At 39.6% G+C, this 19,928-nt stretch overlaps 1 protein-coding gene across 1 annotated transcript in view; it reads left to right on the top strand.

The window, feature by feature from the left end:
• Positions 1-19,928, top strand: part of COL4A6 (collagen type IV alpha 6 chain) — a 126,201-nt gene that overhangs the window by 80,977 nt on the left and 25,296 nt on the right. Inside the window, exons 4-17 of the mRNA XM_035541355.1 lie at positions 622-756; positions 2,948-2,992; positions 8,395-8,511; positions 10,196-10,264; positions 11,688-11,723; positions 12,144-12,206; positions 12,779-12,814; positions 12,952-12,993; positions 13,863-13,955; positions 14,993-15,046; positions 16,428-16,487; positions 17,236-17,280; positions 18,323-18,376; positions 19,603-19,672. Coding sequence (XP_035397248.1) covers positions 622-756; positions 2,948-2,992; positions 8,395-8,511; positions 10,196-10,264; positions 11,688-11,723; positions 12,144-12,206; positions 12,779-12,814; positions 12,952-12,993; positions 13,863-13,955; positions 14,993-15,046; positions 16,428-16,487; positions 17,236-17,280; positions 18,323-18,376; positions 19,603-19,672 — 919 coding nt within the window. The remainder of the gene's footprint in view (positions 1-621; positions 757-2,947; positions 2,993-8,394; positions 8,512-10,195; positions 10,265-11,687; positions 11,724-12,143; positions 12,207-12,778; positions 12,815-12,951; positions 12,994-13,862; positions 13,956-14,992; positions 15,047-16,427; positions 16,488-17,235; positions 17,281-18,322; positions 18,377-19,602; positions 19,673-19,928) is intronic.

Raw genomic sequence — 19,928 nt, 5'->3', positions numbered from 1 at the left:
TCAGTCACGTATGAGTCTGCAGTTTTAGAAAAGGTTGCCATCTTCAGGCAATGCTTAGTCAATGCACTCTTCTTTTTGAGCCTAAGAAATCAAAATCCACACCGACTCTGATAAGATAATCAGAGCGGAATATAAAGTAATTCACAGTAGAATTAATCCCAGTATTGGGCCAACTATGGTACTAGTCTCAAGTTATCTAAAGCGTGCTTTCTAATTGCATGTGATGCAGTTCTTGCATCTTGTTTTGACTTTCTGTTATACTCTGTTGAACTAAAGCATAAGCAAAAAATCTTTTTGATTTGCAGCTTGGAAATAGAGGTTGCAAACTTAGTAAGTAGTAGTCAGCTTCATCTCAAAACACTGTTGTTTTCCCATGTTCCTACAACAATATGGGTATTAATAAATCTTCCAGGGGGAAAAAAGGAAAAAAAGGAAATTTCTCATGACTTACCTGAAATACCTCTATAAACAACCTTTGTCTGAAAATGTACAGTGAAAACTTCAGAAGGCCCTAACTACCCTGAGAGGTATCAAATTAAGTTATAGATCGAGCTGGATGAAGGAAAAAAAAAAAAGTGTTAGTGAACATGATGCATTGACTTACTTTTTGTTTTTTGTTAGGGTCGACCAGGACCGATTGGGATTCAAGGACCGATAGGCGCTCCTGGATTTACTGGCCCAGAAGGTTTACCAGGAGCAAAAGGTGAGAGAGGAGCAGTGGGCCCCCCTGGACCACCTGGACACAAAGGCATCAAGGTAGTTTCAACAGTGAATTTTCATTTTTTTTCACCTTCAATAGATTTATGGCCATGAATACATTTTTGAATGTATGAAGATAGTCTTGGACTATTTGTGCAGAGGATAAGAATACAAGAGTATTTCATTATCATATTTAGAGAATGTCCTGCTTATATTTTAAAGTGAGAACACAGCTGCCAAAGCTGCTGAATGTTGTAGCCATCCTGGGAGACGAACCATAGCTAAATAAATATTCTGTTGGGAGTTCTGTTGTTCTGTTCACTTCACCTGCCCAGGATAAATGTAATCACTCTACATTCAGAGAGACCTGGAGCTGATTCCCATGTAGATGATCCTGAGCTGGTGTCTAGAAAAGCAAAGGAAATGGCTACTGAATGGAACCTGTAACTCAGTTTTGCAGATGAAAAGCTATTTGTAACAGAAATAATATGATAAACTATGTCGTATTAAATAGAATAACCCAGCATAAGGTGTAGGTGTCAATGAATGCAGTGCCCAAGAATGGGCACAATAGCAAATGTAGAATGTTTTAAAGCCCTGAGGGTTTGTTCTGCTGTTTCTTCTTAGGAAGTATCAAAGGAGGAGCTCAGAGCTAGGCAGAAGAGTCAATGGAACTACGAACAAATACTTTCAGTAATAAAAAGTGGATACATGTAGGTAGTTTACCTTAAGGGAAGTTTACATTATGCTCTAGATGTCTTTGCATCATAAGTTTGGGGTTGCATGCTAAGGATTCATTTTATCTCACCACAAAGGCCAATGCAAAGCATGTGCTCCCACCACATAGCCCATAGCCTAACAGAGGGTATGCAGTGGATTGTATGATGGGGATGTCTGATATTGTCTGATGTGAGGGCTGGGACGAGATTTCTATTCTCATGCCTATGTGATTGGACAAAAGACATGTTTCAAGGACAATAGTTTGAAAACTTAAGACAGAAGTTCTGTATGCTGTTCCTTTTTTCTAAAATCTGAAGGAAGTCTGGGACATCAGGACAAGGGCTTGTGTTCTTGGACTGTCCAGAACATCTTACCAGTCTACTGATGCAAGGTGCTCAAGTTATGTGTGCAGATAAGAAGTTAGATAGTTTAGGAACCAGGACCAGCAGAGCAGAGCTTGTTTTGCCAGCTACTGGTAGGTGAGATAGCTAGATGAAAACTAGATCGCTTGTGCTTCAACGTGCTGCAGTTACACTCTCCTTTTCCTTAATATTAGTCAGCATGTTGTAGTTCTAGTCACCCTTTCTCATCAGACAAAGAACCAAGTAAACTGAAAATGATGACAATGAAAGTCATTGCCTCAGTGTTGCATTGATCTGAAAGGCAAAGGAGGATTCAAAACAAGGGGTGCTGATATGAGTGAGCATTTTCACAATTCTAGCGGGTAACACTGAAATCAATAAACCCACTTTTTGGAAAAGACAGAAACCCAGAACTGGAACTAGCCTCTAACAGTTGGAACCAATTACCTTGCACTGAAGTAATCCCTTAACTACTCCAGAACTTCTGTTTCTATCCTTTGAAATGGATGCATGTGCAGTACCAACATGTAGTAGGATTCTACCTCCCTCTTCTTCATGGAAGCAATGTACTTTACCTTTCCAAACCAAGAATAGTTTAGGCTGGATATTGTGCTCACATAGCTTGTTCTGCTAGGATTTGGAGCAGAGCAGTAGAACCAACGAAGTGGAATTCACTTACAACTTAGATGGGGTGGTCTAAAAGTAATACAATGATCTGCATATCTCTAGGTGGTGGTACCAAAATATAGACCAAAAAAAAAATCGAAAAAAAAATGGTAAGACCTGTTAAAACTCTTGGAAGATCAAGCGTTACACTGGGAGTTAAATTTATACTGGATTGTTTATTTTTCTGGCATCTTATTTTCCCCAGATGTGCAGTAGGAGATTATATTTTTCCTTTAAATTGCCTGATTAAGACATTCCTGAAACACTCATTTGGCATCCAGTCAAGCTCAGATGCTCAGTTAGTGTCTTCAGTGACCCATGCGGTCAGAGAGAATCTATATGAGATGGTTTGTTCCTCTTGGTGTTGATAGCTGAAGTCCATGATTGAAAATGTTGGAGTGAAAAGTATCTTGTCAGTAAATGAGATATACTGAAATATATAGTCCAGTAACCAGAAATTGAAAAAGAGAAAAATAACATGTATTCTTTTTTTTCTTCAGGGCTCAATGGGAGTTCCAGGATTTCAAGGAATCAACGGGATCCCAGTGAGTTTTCGTATGTAAATATAAGTCACCAGAATGTTAGTCACAACCAAAAGCACAATGATAGTGTCTTAGCACATGCACAATGTATCTTGCAAAGGTCTTGCCTCTCTCTGGAAGGAAATACCAATTCTTCAAACATTGTAATGTTGGAGGCTCTAGCTTCTCTGTTGGAAAAAAAAAAAGTAATCCTACAGCCTAACTTCAATCTTTCTTACCATAGTTTAAACCTGATAGTTCTTATCTTACTCATCATGGTCACAGGGGGCAGATTGTTCCATTTTTCTCTCTAATAGTCTTCTTGTATGTGGTAAGTGTTATCATGTCTCCCCTGATCTTCCTTTCCTATGATGTGGACCAAAACAATGATTAGAGCTGAGGCCCTCCAGAGAACCCTTGCTTCCTGACTAGGTGCTAGTTCTCTCTCAGAAACCTAAGACAGAAAAGAGGTAATTTACTGTATTTGGCATGTGATAGGAGTAGGTAACTCTTTTCCATGACCATCAGGAATGTTTTGTTTGTTTGTTTTGAACTTGAACATTATAATGACATTTGCTTCCTACTTCATACCAAAATTAGGTGCCTAGGGTATCTTGACCAGCTGTCTTTTGCTTTGTTTTTCCCTGGTGATTCTTGCAAAGATGTGTTTAAGAGACACTTTGCCTCAGGGAAGTTTTAGCTGGGCCAGCTTTAGAAGTTGCCCCAAACTTCATTGCTTTCTCAGTACTATTTAGTTCATTTTTCTCCTTCTGGTATTGAATTATTTTTCCTTTTTTGATGACATTTTTCCATGTTCCATATACTTGTGCCTTCTGACTACACTCATGTTTTTCGTTCCCATCTTCCTTACTTCCTCAGCTGGCCAAGAGCTTCAACAGAGTGGAGCTGTGTTTCCTGACTTCCTATCAAAAACTGAATTGTTTTGATAGATTGGCTGAAAATGCACACTTGGCCCTGTAAATGAGTTTGCTCGATTCCAGTTCCTTCCTGGCCTCTGTCCTTCTCTCCCCCTCTGCTCATCCTTGCCTGTTTTCTCTCCTGCTCCACTCCCTTGCTGCTATTTTTTCTTTTCCCACCAGCCAACTAACTTTCTAGCTCTGAAGAGAACAAGCTGTTCCCATAATACTTAGTTTAATTGAACACAATGTGGGAACATGCTGTTCTCTGGGTATTTTTTCAGATGAGGCTCTGGAGAAAGGGGATTCCCAACAATGAGGGGAGGAGAGAAATAGGGCAACAGCCATTGCCAGGTAGTTGGCAGCAGCAGGCATTCCAAGAAGAGAGAAAGGGAGGTAGATGAGAGGATTCAAAGCCTCCAGCATATCCCAATCTCCATTGTCTGATATGCAATCTTCTGCAGGTGGGTGAATGGGAAAGAGGTACGTTTTGCTGCAAATGCTCTCCCTATGGCTCTTCTGTGTCACAACTGCAGGACAGAAAAAGAGTGAAGGGAAACTAGAAGGTAAACAATATGCATTAGCCATTGAGACAGATATTTCCATTCAGGGCAAAAGTAGCAAATACCACTGCTTGACAAAATATTTACATATATAGTTGCACTTCAGGATAGGGAGTAGCTTAGGTTTGTTGTGAAATGAATATGAACATATGCACCTTATATAGTTGTGTGAAATGCAAAGGGACAGAGAGCATAGGTGTGCTGATACATTTAAGAGAGAATTGAAAATAAGTCACTATCTTTGCACAAGAATTAACCTCCCAACATGAAGAGAGTGTCTTTGGAGTATGCAGATATGTTAGTGTGGGCAGGTATGTTTTAGTCAAGGCCAAAAGGCTGCAAGGCTGTGATTCAGAGGGGAATCCCGCTGCTGACCTTAGGGGAAGTGGTGTTCCACAGAGTTCCCTTGGGCCGTGCTGGTGGCAAGTAAATCCTGTTGTTGCAGCTGGACTGACTAATCCCTTTAACTTAGTAAATACAGCAGCAGCATGTGTTTATCACTAGCCCTTCTGTGTCACACTGCAGAGGAAACCCTCAAATCTTTGGCCCTGCTTGGGAAGTTTATTTTTTCCCATAGGATAGGATTCAAGGGCTGAAACTGGAGCTGGGAGATGCACATAGCTTTTCATGAGCTACCCAGAGGTTTCTAGAAGGAAATATTTCTATGAGGAAAGAGCTCTTGTCTGCACAATGAACGTTAGAGCTACGTGAAAAGGCAAAGCTCTTTATTTTGTGTCCCTCCTAGAGGAAGTGCAAGCACTTGGCAATGGCAGTAAGAGGCCACTTCGCCGTAGCAATCTATGAACCCGCTTATTCAATTAGTTTTGTGTTCACCCTTGATTGCATTTGTTTCCCTGTTTTTAAATATTTGTTGAGCTCTCCTGTTGGGATGTCCTTTGTGCTAAGCCTGTTTGATTTAGAAAAGAGGCTGCTTGGGATCACAGCGGTAGTGTATGTGAAGGAGTCAGATAAAGCAAGAGCCTAGATGAACAATTCAAGTTTCCTTATCTGGCTCCCAGGGAATGTCTCCTTTTGTGAGAACAGAGAGCACAAGTGATCTCTCCATCCTGTTTTTTAGCTCAGGTTTGTAAGCTAGTCACCCTGCCATGTCATAAGTACAACTGTGAAAGTCTTCTGCTGTAGTCAGTTGAAGTGCTTGAGCTGAATTAACGCGTCTGACACAGGAATAAGAGGAACTGAGAACAAGTGAACAGAGTGAAACTGTCAGAACTAATAGAGTGAAACTATTAACCACTGGTTTTCAGACCAAAACAGCTCTTTTAATCAGAGTTTTAAATTCCCGTCGAAAAGCTTCATTTAAGCCAGATTCCTATGATTCTCAAGGAAGCTGGTCGTGAGTGCTCAGGTAAGACTCTTAAAACAAACCATCGTGAATTCTGATTGCACTTTAGCCAGAAGGTAGGAAATTGTATATTATTTTTCTAAAGCAGGAGAGACTCGGGGGGGGGGGGGCGCGGGGAGATGCTTTGGCTCAGGACCAGAGACACAGATGCTATGGGATTAAGTGGCAGGGCCACAGATGTATTTAATACACGTAAGCAATCACTGTCAGTACAGTTTATATCCCCTTTGTGAGCCCTCCTCACATACTAAGGGGATACCAAAACCCTTTGGGCCCTAAGAGACTGTGTTGTGCCAAGATTTAAGAGATCGTTCCCAAGACGTGAAGCCGGCTGCCTGCCACAGGTGGCTCCTGGCCCACCCTGGAGGCTCTGCAGCTTGGTTCTTCATCTGTCTGAGGGACAGATGTTGGGGGTTCAGCTTTGCTAAACCCAGCAGCTGGCCACCTTATGTTGTAAGCAGATACATGTGCTCTTCTCACACAGCTTTTGTGTTGTTGATGCTGTAAACAATGAGAAAGACCTCATCAAAATTGACCACTGGCCTTCCTCTGCAGTCACAGCCTGTCCCATCAGAGGCTTGCTGCTCTTGGCTATGACGGGCTGTATGGATGGAGGGGAGGGTGGTTTGCCATTGATTTATCCAGTTTTGGGAACCAAAATTGGTGCTTCAGCCTTCTCCTGTCGCTAGACTGGAGCCTGGCAAGTCCTCTGCTTGCACACCACAAGTGGGTGCTTTCAAGAACAGACTTTAATCATCAGGGCTCTTGGTACTATATACCCAGTGATGCCTGATGCTCATGTTTTGGGACGACTTCATTCCATGTCCTGAGGCTGTGTTTAATCTCACATTTGTACTTGTCTGGGTGAACTGCCTTGATCCTGCAGTGGAGATACACATTGCAGTGGTTCAGCTCGCGCCTTGTGGACTGACAGAGTGCAGATCTGGACTCTCTCCTCTTCTCTCCGTTTTGTTGGCACAAATCACCATGCAGTTGCCAGATGCACTGGACCAAGGAACTCATCTGGCTGAAAATTAACACTTAAGAAACAGAACAGTTATTTTTCTTCTGTGTTGTTTTCTTGCTCTGACTTACCTTCTGTGCCTGTGCTTATGCTGGCACAAGGAAAGGGTAGGTGTGAGCAGCCAGGAGTGGGCAATGGCCCTTCTAGCAGCAGCTGAGACTGGTGAGCAGTTTGAGCATTTACATAAATACAGTCCAAGTGGCTCTGCATCCTTGGGAATGGCACTTGGCTACTGTGTGCTCCCAGCTTCTCATCCGTAAAATGAAGATTACAGCATTCATTTTTGCAAGGCATTTTAAAATCCTTAGACAAAAGGCTTTACATTACTCCAAAGTTCTCATTGAGTTTGGTGAGAGGATATGCTATTGGCTTGAACTGGAAGACCTTTAGTAACACAAATCTGATTTGTTTTAAGCGTCTGGCATGAAGGATTATTAATGTTCTGTTTTATCCCCATTTTATCCATGTTTATTTTTTACTTTCCTAGTATGAGTCATAACTTGTTTAACGCCGTGTCTTAGGGATGAACCTTTGGGATCAAACACAAGTACTTTGGGGGTGATTTAAGATCAGGGTGTACAAAGGGGAGGGAGAGAACTGTTGGTTACTGGTACTCTCTCCCTAAGTTTCATTTTTCCTCTTGCCACAAAACATTGTCTTTGAGTGCCACAGAGCTCATTTCTGTGAAAATATGGATAGAATAAAGAGATAGTCGATACCTGAGCAGTAAGACTGACAGTTTTGCCTTTCTTTATTATGCCTATGCAAACCCACAGGATACTGAAGAAAAGGTAGTTAAAGGCTCTAATTTTTATCTCCTTTGCAGCAGTATAGTGTTGAGTCAAATTAATAGAGCCATAGCACGGCAAAATTGTGTGAAATCAGAATTAGGTACAATTCTTTCTTATTAATTGACCATCACATATACTTTCTTTTAAAGACTGCTAGTTTTATTAGGTTTTTGTCCCGGTTGCTTTGCCTAAGGTTTTAAGTGTAATATAACGAGAAAAGCTGTTGTGCTTGAATGGTGTGATGCTAGAGCTGGAACATCTGTTGAACTATTAAAAGAAAGAATCCACAGTGCAGAGGAAGAGAAGCCACTGAAACTTTAAGCAGATTAGAACTATAAATGCTCAGTATTGTTGAACCTGCCTTTTCCCCTTGTTTTTACATGAGCAACTCCCACTCCTGGTGTCAGGTGCGCCCTTGTGTGCTGTGCTGAGCTGTGTCACACCATGTATTTCAGACTGCTAGGGGACCAGTATTGCACTTTCAGGACCTACTCATGCACAAGTTATGTACTTCAGAAAATGATACCTTGGAGGAAAAGATAATTAAATGAAACCAGCCAGTGTTCTAGGATTTAAGCTTTGGGGAGGATAAACAATGCTGGCTGAATAAGCTATTTCAACTGCAGTCTACCGTACACTGAACTTGAGTGGGAGTTGTCTGTTTCCTTTGTTTTATGTTGCCATTTGGAAGATATCAGTTTTCTGGGGGACAGTATTACTAATAAAATGCCTCCCGTCAGTCATTTTCTCTTTTTCCCTTTTACACAGGGTCACCCTGGCCAGTCTGGACCCAGAGGTCTGCCTGGCCTTGATGGCTGCAATGGTACCATTGGGAGTCCTGGTGTTTCTGGAACAGATGGATTTCCTGGCATTCCTGGGCTGCCGGTACGTCCCAAGGCAACTATAGCATTTGTAGTCACTAAGCTAGGGTTTGCTTTTCTTGCCATTGGTGGAAAAGTGACTCCCAATTTCTTAGGAAAAACCCTCATTTCATTAGCATTGCTGGAGCTCAGTGTCATTTTCTTATCGGAATTCCACTCTGATTGACTGTCTAAATGTTAACTTCTGAAGATAAAATAAAGATCCTGTGACAATGTGTTCACACAAGTTATACCGTTGCAACTGGCAACGTTCAAGCTGACTCATAAGAGACCATGATAAAGCTTCTAAGAACCATAAAGTGGCAAATATCTTGCACTTGGCAAGTTTCAAGTTAGTGGATGCTGATTCAGAAAAGGAAGATATCACGTGTTCAGGTCTATGCATCAAATATTGGATACCTTCCTTCAGGTGTTAAGACAGCTAAAAGCTTTGGTGTCACTGAGTGTCAGTAGGATTTACTTTCCTAAGGTATGTGTTTTACTTTTGAAAACACTTCCCTACCAATTTTGAGTTTGATCTAGTCTGCACTGGACAAGCTATTTATCTGGACTCCCATCTTACACATAGTGACGCTTGTAAGGGCAACATCTTCCCATTTGCCTTACCGGATGAATTGTCTTTGGAGAAATACCTATGTGGAAGTGGAGGTAGCTGGTTCACATTCTACACCCTGTTTGAGTGTGTAGGATTAGTTCTAAGAACTCCACTCTTACATATTTAGGGGGAATTATACTGTTTATATATACATACAAACATATGGGGTTAGTTTCGAAATGTAACCAGAAACTATTTGGTGTGATATTCAAGTATTTGACGAATATTTGAATATTTGTTCACATTCAAAGCCTAATCTTAGAAGCCCAAGTTATGTGACTAATCTTACCAGCAGCGGAGCTCCTTTGCATTTACACAGGAAGAAGAAGAAGAAAATACATCTGCCAGAAATAAGTATTGCCATTTATTTCAGTTTTTCTAAGCTATGCTAAAAAAATCTTTACATGTCGTCCAGACGTAGAGTGCATATAATGTTGAAAATACACAAAGCAACAAGAACAAGTTAAAGTATGGTTTTCTCAAGTAACTGATTTACTCATACCTACTGCTCAAAATTCTCTTTTGTAATGCTTGTAGGATTATATTTTTGGCAAAGAAAGCTGCTTGGATCAGCTCACCCTCTCAAATTAAAGTGGCAATTAAATGAAATCATCTCAGATAAGTTGAATGTGATGATCAAGATTAAAATAAATTGGGTAAATCTAGAATTAAAACAGTCACTTCTGCAGAGATTCATGAGATCTACCATTTTTTTCTTATTGTTTCTAAATAAATATGGTGATTTACAGTGCTACACAAGAGACATGTATATGAACAGGAGGGTTACAGTATGTCAAACAAATTCAAGTAGAATATTAAAAGTTGTCAAAGGCCTAAAATAAAAGGAAAATCTAATATAAACAGGAAAATAGCAGAGAAAATGTTTGCAGAACATTGTTTTTCTAAAGCCCCAGGAAGTCTTAAGTTCTCCTAATACCACAGCTTCTTTGACACAACTGCAGTGCTACTTTTGCAGTTCACTGGAGCCAGGAGTTTGCCCTGCTCAGAATACTGAATATAATTTCTTTCAAAACCAAAACTGTATCTTTTTTTTTTTCCCAGAAATTTACTTTTGACATTCATTTTTTAACAGGGTCGTCCTGGCCCAAAAGGTCTTAAAGGAGAACCTGTTTTTGCTCAAGGCAGCCTTAAAGGAATGAAGGTAAGATTTGTCATGGCAGAAGATGCAATATGAGAAACACTTTGATGTCCTAGAGTTTGCAGGGCTGATGGTGCAGCTTATATTGCTCATGATGTTAGACGTGGGTATCCTAGGTATGTCTGGAGGCAGAGCTGTGAAAAAGGCCTCTAATTACTTAATGACAGCACTGAATGCTCTCAGAACTTGGAATTGCTTGGTCTTTGCAACACAAACATATCTTGTTCATCCCATGTGGGGATGCTGGGACATTGCACATACTGTTAGTGTTCAGAGCAGTTGCTGGTCCTTCAGCTGTCTCTGGACAGCTATCACTATTCCTTGCTGGCCTCAAACCGAAGATATGAGGAATTTCTTGTAAGCTTATCCTGACTTATGTGAGAGAGCATATTTTTTTTAGATGCCAAACTTTCCTGGAACTAGTATCCTCACATGTGCCAGGCTCTGTTGAAAAAACAACCCAGGAGATTCATGGGTGCATGTTAAGATTTCTACCATAAAATCCCCATTGACTCCCAGTGTTTTTTACTGGGAGATAGTAGTAAGTAACCAGTTATACTCTGCGTTTAAATACATGGATATCATATCCCACTTGTAGTCCATCATTTACCACTATGAAGTCAGGATTTTATTCTTTCCGTTTAATAAAGACCTCTCCCTAAAATGTCTGTATCATGTCTGTAATTTTATTTCCTATGCGGAGAATACAAACTATGGATAGATGATATCGGTTTATTATTCAAAACAGTAATAGGTTCTTTGACTATACTCACGTAAAAAATTTAGTTCTTTGTTGCCTTGAAACATACACTCACTGACTTACAGTGGTTTTGATTTTTGCTGGAAGGACTAGCCTTGGAAAACACTATAAAGGATTCTGTGCCTCTTGTGGTACATTCAGCAGCCTCATGATTCATTAAATGTTGAAAATATTAAGATTTTTTTTTCTGTCATGTAAGGCCTAGCCCCTCACACTGATTTTTTTGGTCGAAATTATCAACTTTTCTAAAATTCTATCCACGCATATACACTGTCTATTTGTAAAAGTTAAATACATCCTTATTTATTAACCTTTGTTTGTGGAAAATACAGATAATTCGAAATAATAATACATTTTATACTGTTTTTGTAAGGAAAGATTTTGTATGTGTGTTTTCCAGTGTTTTTATGTTGAATACAAGTTTTTAATGCCACTTTAGCTTCTCTCACTACCCGTAAATAAAATGGTTGTCATTTCTCCAGAGATTTGGAACCTCTCCATTGCCCAATTTAAATATGGAAGCACAGGTGTCAAAATGTTTTCCCATGTGCACTTCATCTAATATTAACGAAAAGCAAATACTTCTATTTATACAAAACTTAATGCCCTGACTAGTTTGTTGCAATAATATAGTGGCATTTTTATTAATGCATTTGTTATTTTTAGGGAGAAAATGGTCTTCCTGGATTGGATGGAATTTCTGTAAGTTATTTAATTTGGAGAATAATTATTTTAAAAAATATTATAGTAAGCAAGTATTTCTTCTTGTATTGATTCTCAAGGACACTTTTCAAATTAATGGGGCATGTATTTGCATGATACCAATAGCATGAATAACTACAGTTTTCTAATGGTATGCATCGGTCCACATTACGTTAGAGGAAGTCAGATTTTTGCTATTATTTGTTCTATTTTTCCCTTTTAAAATCAAACTCCCTTCTACCATTTAACTCTTAACTTTGACTTCCAAAAAATATACTAATATGAAATAGGTTATTATAGAAATTAAATGAACCTACATAATTAGGGGATATTACTTCATGTTTTCAGAGACAGTGTTTGGTTGGGGTTTGATGGGATAATTACTACACATTCTATATTTCTCCTGTGTTCTTCTTATAGGGCCCGAAAGGTTTTCCAGGTCCAACAGGTTCTGCAGGCCCTATAGGATTACCAGGTTTGCAAGTAAGAGATCCTGACTGTTGCACTTCTTGACAGAACAGTTCAAGATGTTGGCAGTTTTTCATCCTTACCTATATTTGTCTCATGACAATGAGTGAAAGCATTTGTGCATCTAGAAGTACGAAGCACATTTTTCAGGTGTGGAATACTTAAACTGTTTAAACTAGTCACGAGTTCTCCTCTGGAGCAGTGTTCAGAGCAACAGTCATGAATGAGAGCTCCAACAAAGCCCTAGAGCACCATCTACAAACAGTACTCGATACTATTCTGAGCGCTTCCTCGTCTCAGGACTTGAGGGAATATGCTGACCTCTGCATGTTTGGAGCCTTTATCATCGTGAAATGTGCTGAAAAGTCACTTTTTCAAGATACTAGAAGAGAGTTTTATTTGGGCAGAGGTAAAAGCAAACTAAAAGTTTGTTGCTTTTAAATTAAGATTTGTTTTTAATTAACCATAGTGCCAAGGGGCTATGCTGTCTATCATAGACGTGAAGACTAGAAGATTACAACACTGGTCTCATTGTGTGCATCCTACTTAAGTCAAAAAAATAAAATCTTAATCTTTTTCACATTTAGGGTCCGGTGGGTCCCCCCGGGCCACCAGGTCCAAAAGTAAGTACCTGTTCTTTCTGTTGTCTTTTCACACCTGATTGTTAGCTTTTTTGTCACTCCTGTGGGCCTAGATGGTAGTAATGCTCTTTTGCTGCTGTTTTGCTTTTCACTCATTATTGTTTTTTTTTCTCCCATAGGGTAATATGGGATTAGGCTTTCAAGGAGAGAAAGGAGAAAAGGTAAGAGAATTTTTTTCAGTTATGGAAAGAGTGTGAAGCAATACTCCAGTGTTCCATCATAGCTTTAATCTCTAGAAGGTGGCTAGATTACAGCAATTTCTTCTTTTCCTTTTTCTTCTTTTGGACTGAGTGACAGTCCAAATACTGAAGAACCTTGCTGGTTGCTGATCTGTTTTTACATGGAAAAAAAGGATGAGAGCTTTGCCTTGGTGAAGGGGGGAAAGAAAATCTCATTCCAGTGCAGAGTTTTCATGGCTGTCAAGATATGAGGTCTTCCTTAGACAACTTCCAAATCTGTCCTTCAGTTTATATGGACCCTTACCTCTTGTATTGAATTTTTCTACAGACTTTATTCTCTTTGGATTGCATAACATTCATTAGGTCAACTGATGTGTAATTTGTAGTCTTACTATCCTAAATGGGCATCCTGCAGTCTGTGTGAGGGTTTATGCTGGCATAATGCAGCTTCTTGGAGTTCTCGGTCTGGGGCTTGATTCTGCTACCGTTAAAATGAGTTCTCAGCATGGTACATTTCTAGTTGTTTCTTGCCTTCCTCTCATATTGCTCTTCAAAGTGTTTCTGGGGCCTTTTTATTTTTCTGTTGATTTTAAAGCTGAGCCTTTTTTTTTTCTTTTTTAATCTTTCAGTGTTTTATCTCCACAGCTCCTGTGAAACAAGTTTAATGTTTTGTTCATCTTAATTTTCAGTCTGACTTTTGGCTTCCATGACCAAACTCCTGTGCCAGCATTCAGGCACACGGTTGTTATGTATGAGGGATAAAATTGGAGTGGCCTTTTTTTTCAGAAACAACTTTCACTGGAAATTAAACAAGCTCTGCTTATGTTAATAGCTTCCTCTTTTGCTTACAGGGCGACGTAGGACTGCCTGGCCCTCCAGGTCCCCCACCATCCACTGGAATACTAGAATTCATGGGATTCCCCAAAGGGAAGCAAGGAGAAAAGGTCTGTAAATACAATTTACTATTCCTGCCCATGCTATGAAAGCTGAAAAAAATACCAGACAGTGAGGGCTGTTATATTGCCAAATCATACTCATTTTATGCACTAGTTTAATCTGTCAGATGGCTATTGAATAAAAATGTTGTTAGCTCAGAGCAGTGTGGAGCACTGGAGAATCCATACCTCTCAGAAAGAAAAATCTTAAAGCTATTTAAAGGTTTCCATCATTAATCCTAAATGAATGAACTGTACTTTCTTTGTGTTGGACCTGTGAAATGTGAAACTGTCAACACAAGTGGAAAAAAAAATTCTTTTGGGAAAAGAAATAAAAAGCTCCAGGTCTCTTGCTTTCCCTGTGATGCACAATACTTTGAAATAATCATATATATTTTGTTATCCAGGCATTTACTAAGATGCATATTTAGATCATCAGTGTATCTATAAAAGCTCTATGGATCTTGAGTTAAAGATTCTGTTCACACGTGGAATTTACATATGCTGAATTAGTGTAGGACATACACAGGCTGGTTTGGGAGCCAAGCCTGAGTTTGCCGAGTCTCTGCATAAGTCATGGTGCACACTGTCTTACTTGGTGGCGTTGCATTAGCATGAGGTGTTGCTCAGACAAGTGCAGTTTATTTGGCTTGCTCTTGAATTTGTAAGCAGGATTGTGAAGACATTATTCTGTCTCATTATGTGCTATTTTACTGCTTTCTATGAAGTACTATGAATGTTTGAAGTCCCTAGACGACGATCTGAGATGCTTCTGGTTTGCCTTCTAGCAGTGGAGGAAAGGAGAACAATAGTTCCAAAGCAGTGGTCTGTGAAGCCATGGGAAGTGGTCACAGACAATCTGCTGCATGCATCAGCACACTGCTGAGAGACTATATTTGGCAAATGATGACACAAATCAAGCCTCCTTGCTGCCAAATAAGTTACAAAGCCTCGCTTTAGGAGTCAGGAGTATGATGGGTGGGTTGGGGTAAGTCTTGCTTTCATGGGTTCAGTGGTTTATTATGTTTACCTCTTCCCCGTTTTAGGGTGAGCCAGGCCTTCAAGGGTTGCCTGGAGAAAAAGGATTGCCTGGCCTGCCGGTAAGAGCAGAAGAGAGTTTTTAATTTTTGCCTAATATGGGTTAGATGGTTCAGAAGCCTCTGCATAGCTCATAAAATCTCTACAGGAGTTTTAAGGCACCAGAGAACTTTGAAAATCTGATACAAATGTCCACAGGATTTTTGAAGAGTGTAACTGTAATCTGATCAGTCTTTGTCCTGGAAATATGAAGAAAACAGTGTTGTCCTGCTAGAGATTGAATAAATTTTCATTTCATTTGCAAGAGGAAATTTGCAAGTAGACATAATCTTTACATGGCCGCTTGATGGCAATGTTCCTTGATGTCCCACAGAGCTAGATATATTTTAAAAATCCTATTTATTTTTGTTTAATTACGTTTAAACATACTTTTTGTTACTTTAAAGTTGTAAAGCACATATGCATATCTTTATGTCAAACAGTTGTTTGTCTCTCTCTCTTTCTCTCTCTCTATATATATGTATATCCAGTTTTTAAATGGCCTGTTAAGCATTAGTGCTCATAAACTCAGGAATGTGTAGCATCTTCCCTGTATGAATTAACAACAACAATTTATCTCTGGATTCCAGAGAGCTATTTCCCAGCTTATAACCTACTGTAAACACAGGTTCTTTAGATAAGTTTGGGGAATAAATATTTTATGGAAGTTCTGACCAAAAAGATAAATGTTTGCCAGTTTTTCCAACCTACAGCTGTTCTCGGTATAATGGTGTGCAAAAAAAAAAAAAAAAAAAGTTCATGAAGCACAGTTTGTTACTAGCCTTTCTGGACATGTTCCATTATGTGCATGTTTAGCTTAATGCATCACAAGAGGCCCATTGAAGCTGATGGGGTTGAACATATGTGTGAACTTAACCACAAGCATAAGATATTTCATGATTGAAGCCTGAAAATTGCCTAACTACTGTAACTTGCTGAAATTAAATCCTGGTGTTCCATCTCTGGATTTGATACTTCTTGCTGAGTGGGGAAAGCCACCGAACAGTTCCAAATGTTGAGCGTGAAAATGCTATTTTTATGTCATTCGGAGGCTTTAGAAGTGAAAAAGTATGCTCTGAGCACTGCCTTGAGCTACTGCTGTTAAGAAATAAGATTTCAAAGCACTTTAAAATGTAGAATATGATATGGAGTTAGCAGGACTTGCAGAGTGTTTATAGCCGGGTGTTACTTGCATTGAATGAAGAAGATAATGCACTGCACATATTGCACTGCTTGATACAGGATTTTTTTCTGGGGCAGAAGAAGCTCAGAAGAAAAAGTCAGTTTCCTATGTGTCTCTGTTGTACAGTTTACAGTAATAGTTGCATTTGTGCTTGTTCTGTCTTAGGCTGTGCTGTTAAGTTGCAGACAGATCATGGATTTAATGTTGATGTTTTTCCTCAGGGCTTTGGAGGTGTTGGAGAAAAAGGAGAAAAAGGTGTGCCTGGCTTGCCAGGTGGCAGGGTAGGTAACCTTACAAAGTCCCTAAATTTCTGTTCTCAAGCTAGTCTCATGAAGTGGACTTTTCACCAAGCATTCCCAAAGCATGTAGAAGTCCCAGTCATAGGACTGGGACCCATAGTAGTCAGCATCATACAACAACAGATCCAACAGATAGTTCTTCTCTCATTAAAGTCTCAGACTAAAGGTGAGATTAAAGATGAATACAAGCATGGCAGTCCAAGAAAATCATACAGAAATATTTAATGGAGGTCTTGACGTTGCCAGGCCTGTGCTTTTCCAATTTTTTGAAAGCTTTTTTTTTGAAAGCCAGCCATAAATTCTTCAAATCACTGTGATTTTGCAGACACGTGGTGCTCATACACAACAGAAAGACCAAGACATTCTGTTCTGCGTGTGAAGAACAAATCATCAAGATAGAAAGCATTTGTCTGTATTAAGTTTCATGGCTTTGTAATTACAAACTACCTACCTAACTTTCTACTAAGTTGAGACACTGTGACTTACTCGACTTGAACTACTGATTAGCAAGACAATGACTAAAGAAGATAAGAGGTCCTTTATCAATCATTCTGCTGAATTCTTTCAGTGATGATTGTTAGTATGTGGAAGACATGGAATATTAGTGGTACCTTCTCCTTTTGAAAGTTTACCTTTTCATTCTTTGGTACTGAGATCTTGGAGCCTGATATAATAAGACCAGACTGACATGGAGCCTTTGAAAGTTACGTAATGTGTTTTGCTGTTTTAGGGTCTTCTGGGACTGGATGGATCTGATGGGATTCCAGGGAGAAAGGTGAAATGTTCTTTTATTTTTCACTGTACTTACAATTGCAGAAGCCATCTACCTGCTTACGATCTTCTGATCTCTTTATTGGCTCCAAGCTTACTTCCGATGCATGAATGCATCTGCCCTATAAAACTAGTGAGCACTAACTGGAAAGTCCATCTCTAGATCTCTTCAACTGTTTCTGTAGTTATCCCTACGTGTTCAGGGGACCACCTCCACAGACTGGAAATTCCATTTCCTTATGGAACAGCCAAACTCTCTCACTTTTTTCTTTTTTGCAGCTACCTTTTTGTAGTGTACCAAGTGGAAATGGCCAGGTGATCAAGGGGCTGAAAGCATGCTAAAGCACTTCTAATTTCAGATGCACCAGTGGAAATTGCTCAAGAAAGCAACATGAGCTGCTGTCAAAGACAGCTGTCCACAACTTCAGGAGTTTAAAATTAAGGTTCCCTGCTCCAGAGCTCTTGGAATATTCCATTTTTTCTGCAGTTGCAGTAGGATTTGGGATCCATACTGGGCTCGGTTTGATACACTACATAATAGAGAAAAATAGATCACTTCAGTGTAGATTTCCAGTCATGCATCCAGAAGGGGAGTTTTGGTGTCTGAGAGAATGCTACCAGCAAATGGATAGCAGAAAGCCAGATCTCCCAGTGGCACTGAAAAAGTTTTAGGGCCAATGGGTTGACGGAGTTGGAACAAAGTGAAGAGAAAGTGTGGGGTGCAAGGAAAATAGCATTTGAGACTCTTCAAGCATTTCTGGAGTTCTGTGAGAGCTCCAGAGTGTCTCCTCATTGAGACACCACCATGCCTGTTCACAAGTTCTCAGAATTTTTCCAGTACAAGGAGGCCTAAAGGCTCAGGTATTTTGTGAGTGCTGAGAAATTGATGCCGTCGGTTTTCTCTTTATTACTTCTGCAGATGCTTGACAGTGTTTGTAATACTATGAATTGGGTTTGTGGTTCAAGTCCAAGCACTGCAGGTATCTCAGCTAGCCACTGGCTTATTGTCTCACTGTGTAAAAATGTTCTCCTGTGTGACTGTACAGGGTCATCCAGGTATTCCAGGCTATCCAGGACTGGATGGAGTTGAAGGCACAAAGGTAAATTCTCACATGAAAACACGGAAGCACTGCTTTTGTAAAGATACTTGCATGAATAAATGTCTTTGCCCCAGTCAGACCCCCCCTTTTTACCTTTGTATGACTGTGATTTTCAGTATTTTTCACTTCCTCATTTACTTTATCGACGAGAGTAAAATTGAACAGTTGCTGAACTGTGAACACTCAGATATTTTAATACCTTTGCAACATTTATTCACGTATTTTCATGACTTACAGTTGTATATATAGTGTCTCCTGTCTCCTTCATTCTTACACCAATGCCACATGTACTGGGCAATTGAGGCAAGATTAGATGGAAGTAAGTGGATGTTTAAGATAGCTGTCAAGGCTTTCAGACATCTGAAAACTGAGTGGAAAATGGTGGGATAGTAGTTTGCTGTGAAAACAACTTTTTTTTTGCCACCAAAATTGGTATATGGTTGGCAGGCATGAGAAATGCAAGTGCTGAACGTTTTTTTTTGTGAAGAGCACGCGGAAGAATAGTAGAAGTTTATGTACAGAGCAGTAATACTGGAAGAAGCATCAAAGTGTTGCACTGCCTTGGCACACTGAATTGTGTTTATTATGTATTACATATGATGGTGATTTGGACAACAGTCAGATTTTGTACTTCCTGTTTTAAATAGGATTTAATACTGTGTTAGAGTGAGAAGAAGGAGCGATACCACTGTTTGTCACAACTTGCTTGTTCTCTTTATGTGATTTTATGGAGGAATCAATTTTCCTGTTATTTAAATTCAGGGTTCCAAGGCAACAGATATCTGCAGTGATAAATACTTTTAAAAATGTTTATATTTGTAGCAGCTATGAATTCATATTCATACCACAAGTTGAAAAAAAGTGGTCTATGTGGTATTGGTCAATATGCAAACATGGTTACTGGTCTTCAGTACACATGGTGTATACATGTCTGTACTTTCTGTTGAGGTAACAAGATGCCTTCAGAGGATAGCTGGATACTAGCAAGCACTTTGTCTTAAGCAGCCATCAGTTCCATCAGACAGGAAGAGCAGATAAATGAGGACTGCAGATAATTGTGAATAGCAGAATATCAAAGTGAACAAGTGAATTCTTCATCAAGGAAAAGAGTGATGTTTAGTCAGTGAATGACCAGACCCTGCTAAAATACAGTCTGTTTCATGACAAGCAGTCTTCCCCTCTACCACCCATCTCTAATAATGGTGTGAATCTGTTTTGTTCTACAGGGTGAATTAGGTGACATCGGTCCCCCAGGCCCTCCTATCGTTGTTGACAGGGAAGGTGTAGTCATTTCAGGTACACATTTCCATTTTGCTTTGGAACTAGTTTAAAGCACTCTCTCTGATCCCAACTTTCATTATTACTGTATTTTACCACTTTTCCACATTGTGAATTGGAAATATCTCTTTGTTATTCCCCCTTTCAGTTCTGTTTTGTTGGCATACAGATACATTTGGTCCCAGGTATATAATACCAGAGATTACAATAAACCTTTCATTCCCAGGTTGCAGAATGATATGTTTAAAGGCAGAATGAAATGTTCAGCTCCTAG

The sequence above is a fragment of the Cygnus atratus genome, chromosome 13 (assembly GCF_013377495.2).
Source record: "Cygnus atratus isolate AKBS03 ecotype Queensland, Australia chromosome 13, CAtr_DNAZoo_HiC_assembly, whole genome shotgun sequence".
Lineage (NCBI taxonomy): Eukaryota > Metazoa > Chordata > Aves > Anseriformes > Anatidae > Cygnus > Cygnus atratus.
This window is presented reverse-complemented; position numbering and strand designations above follow the sequence as displayed.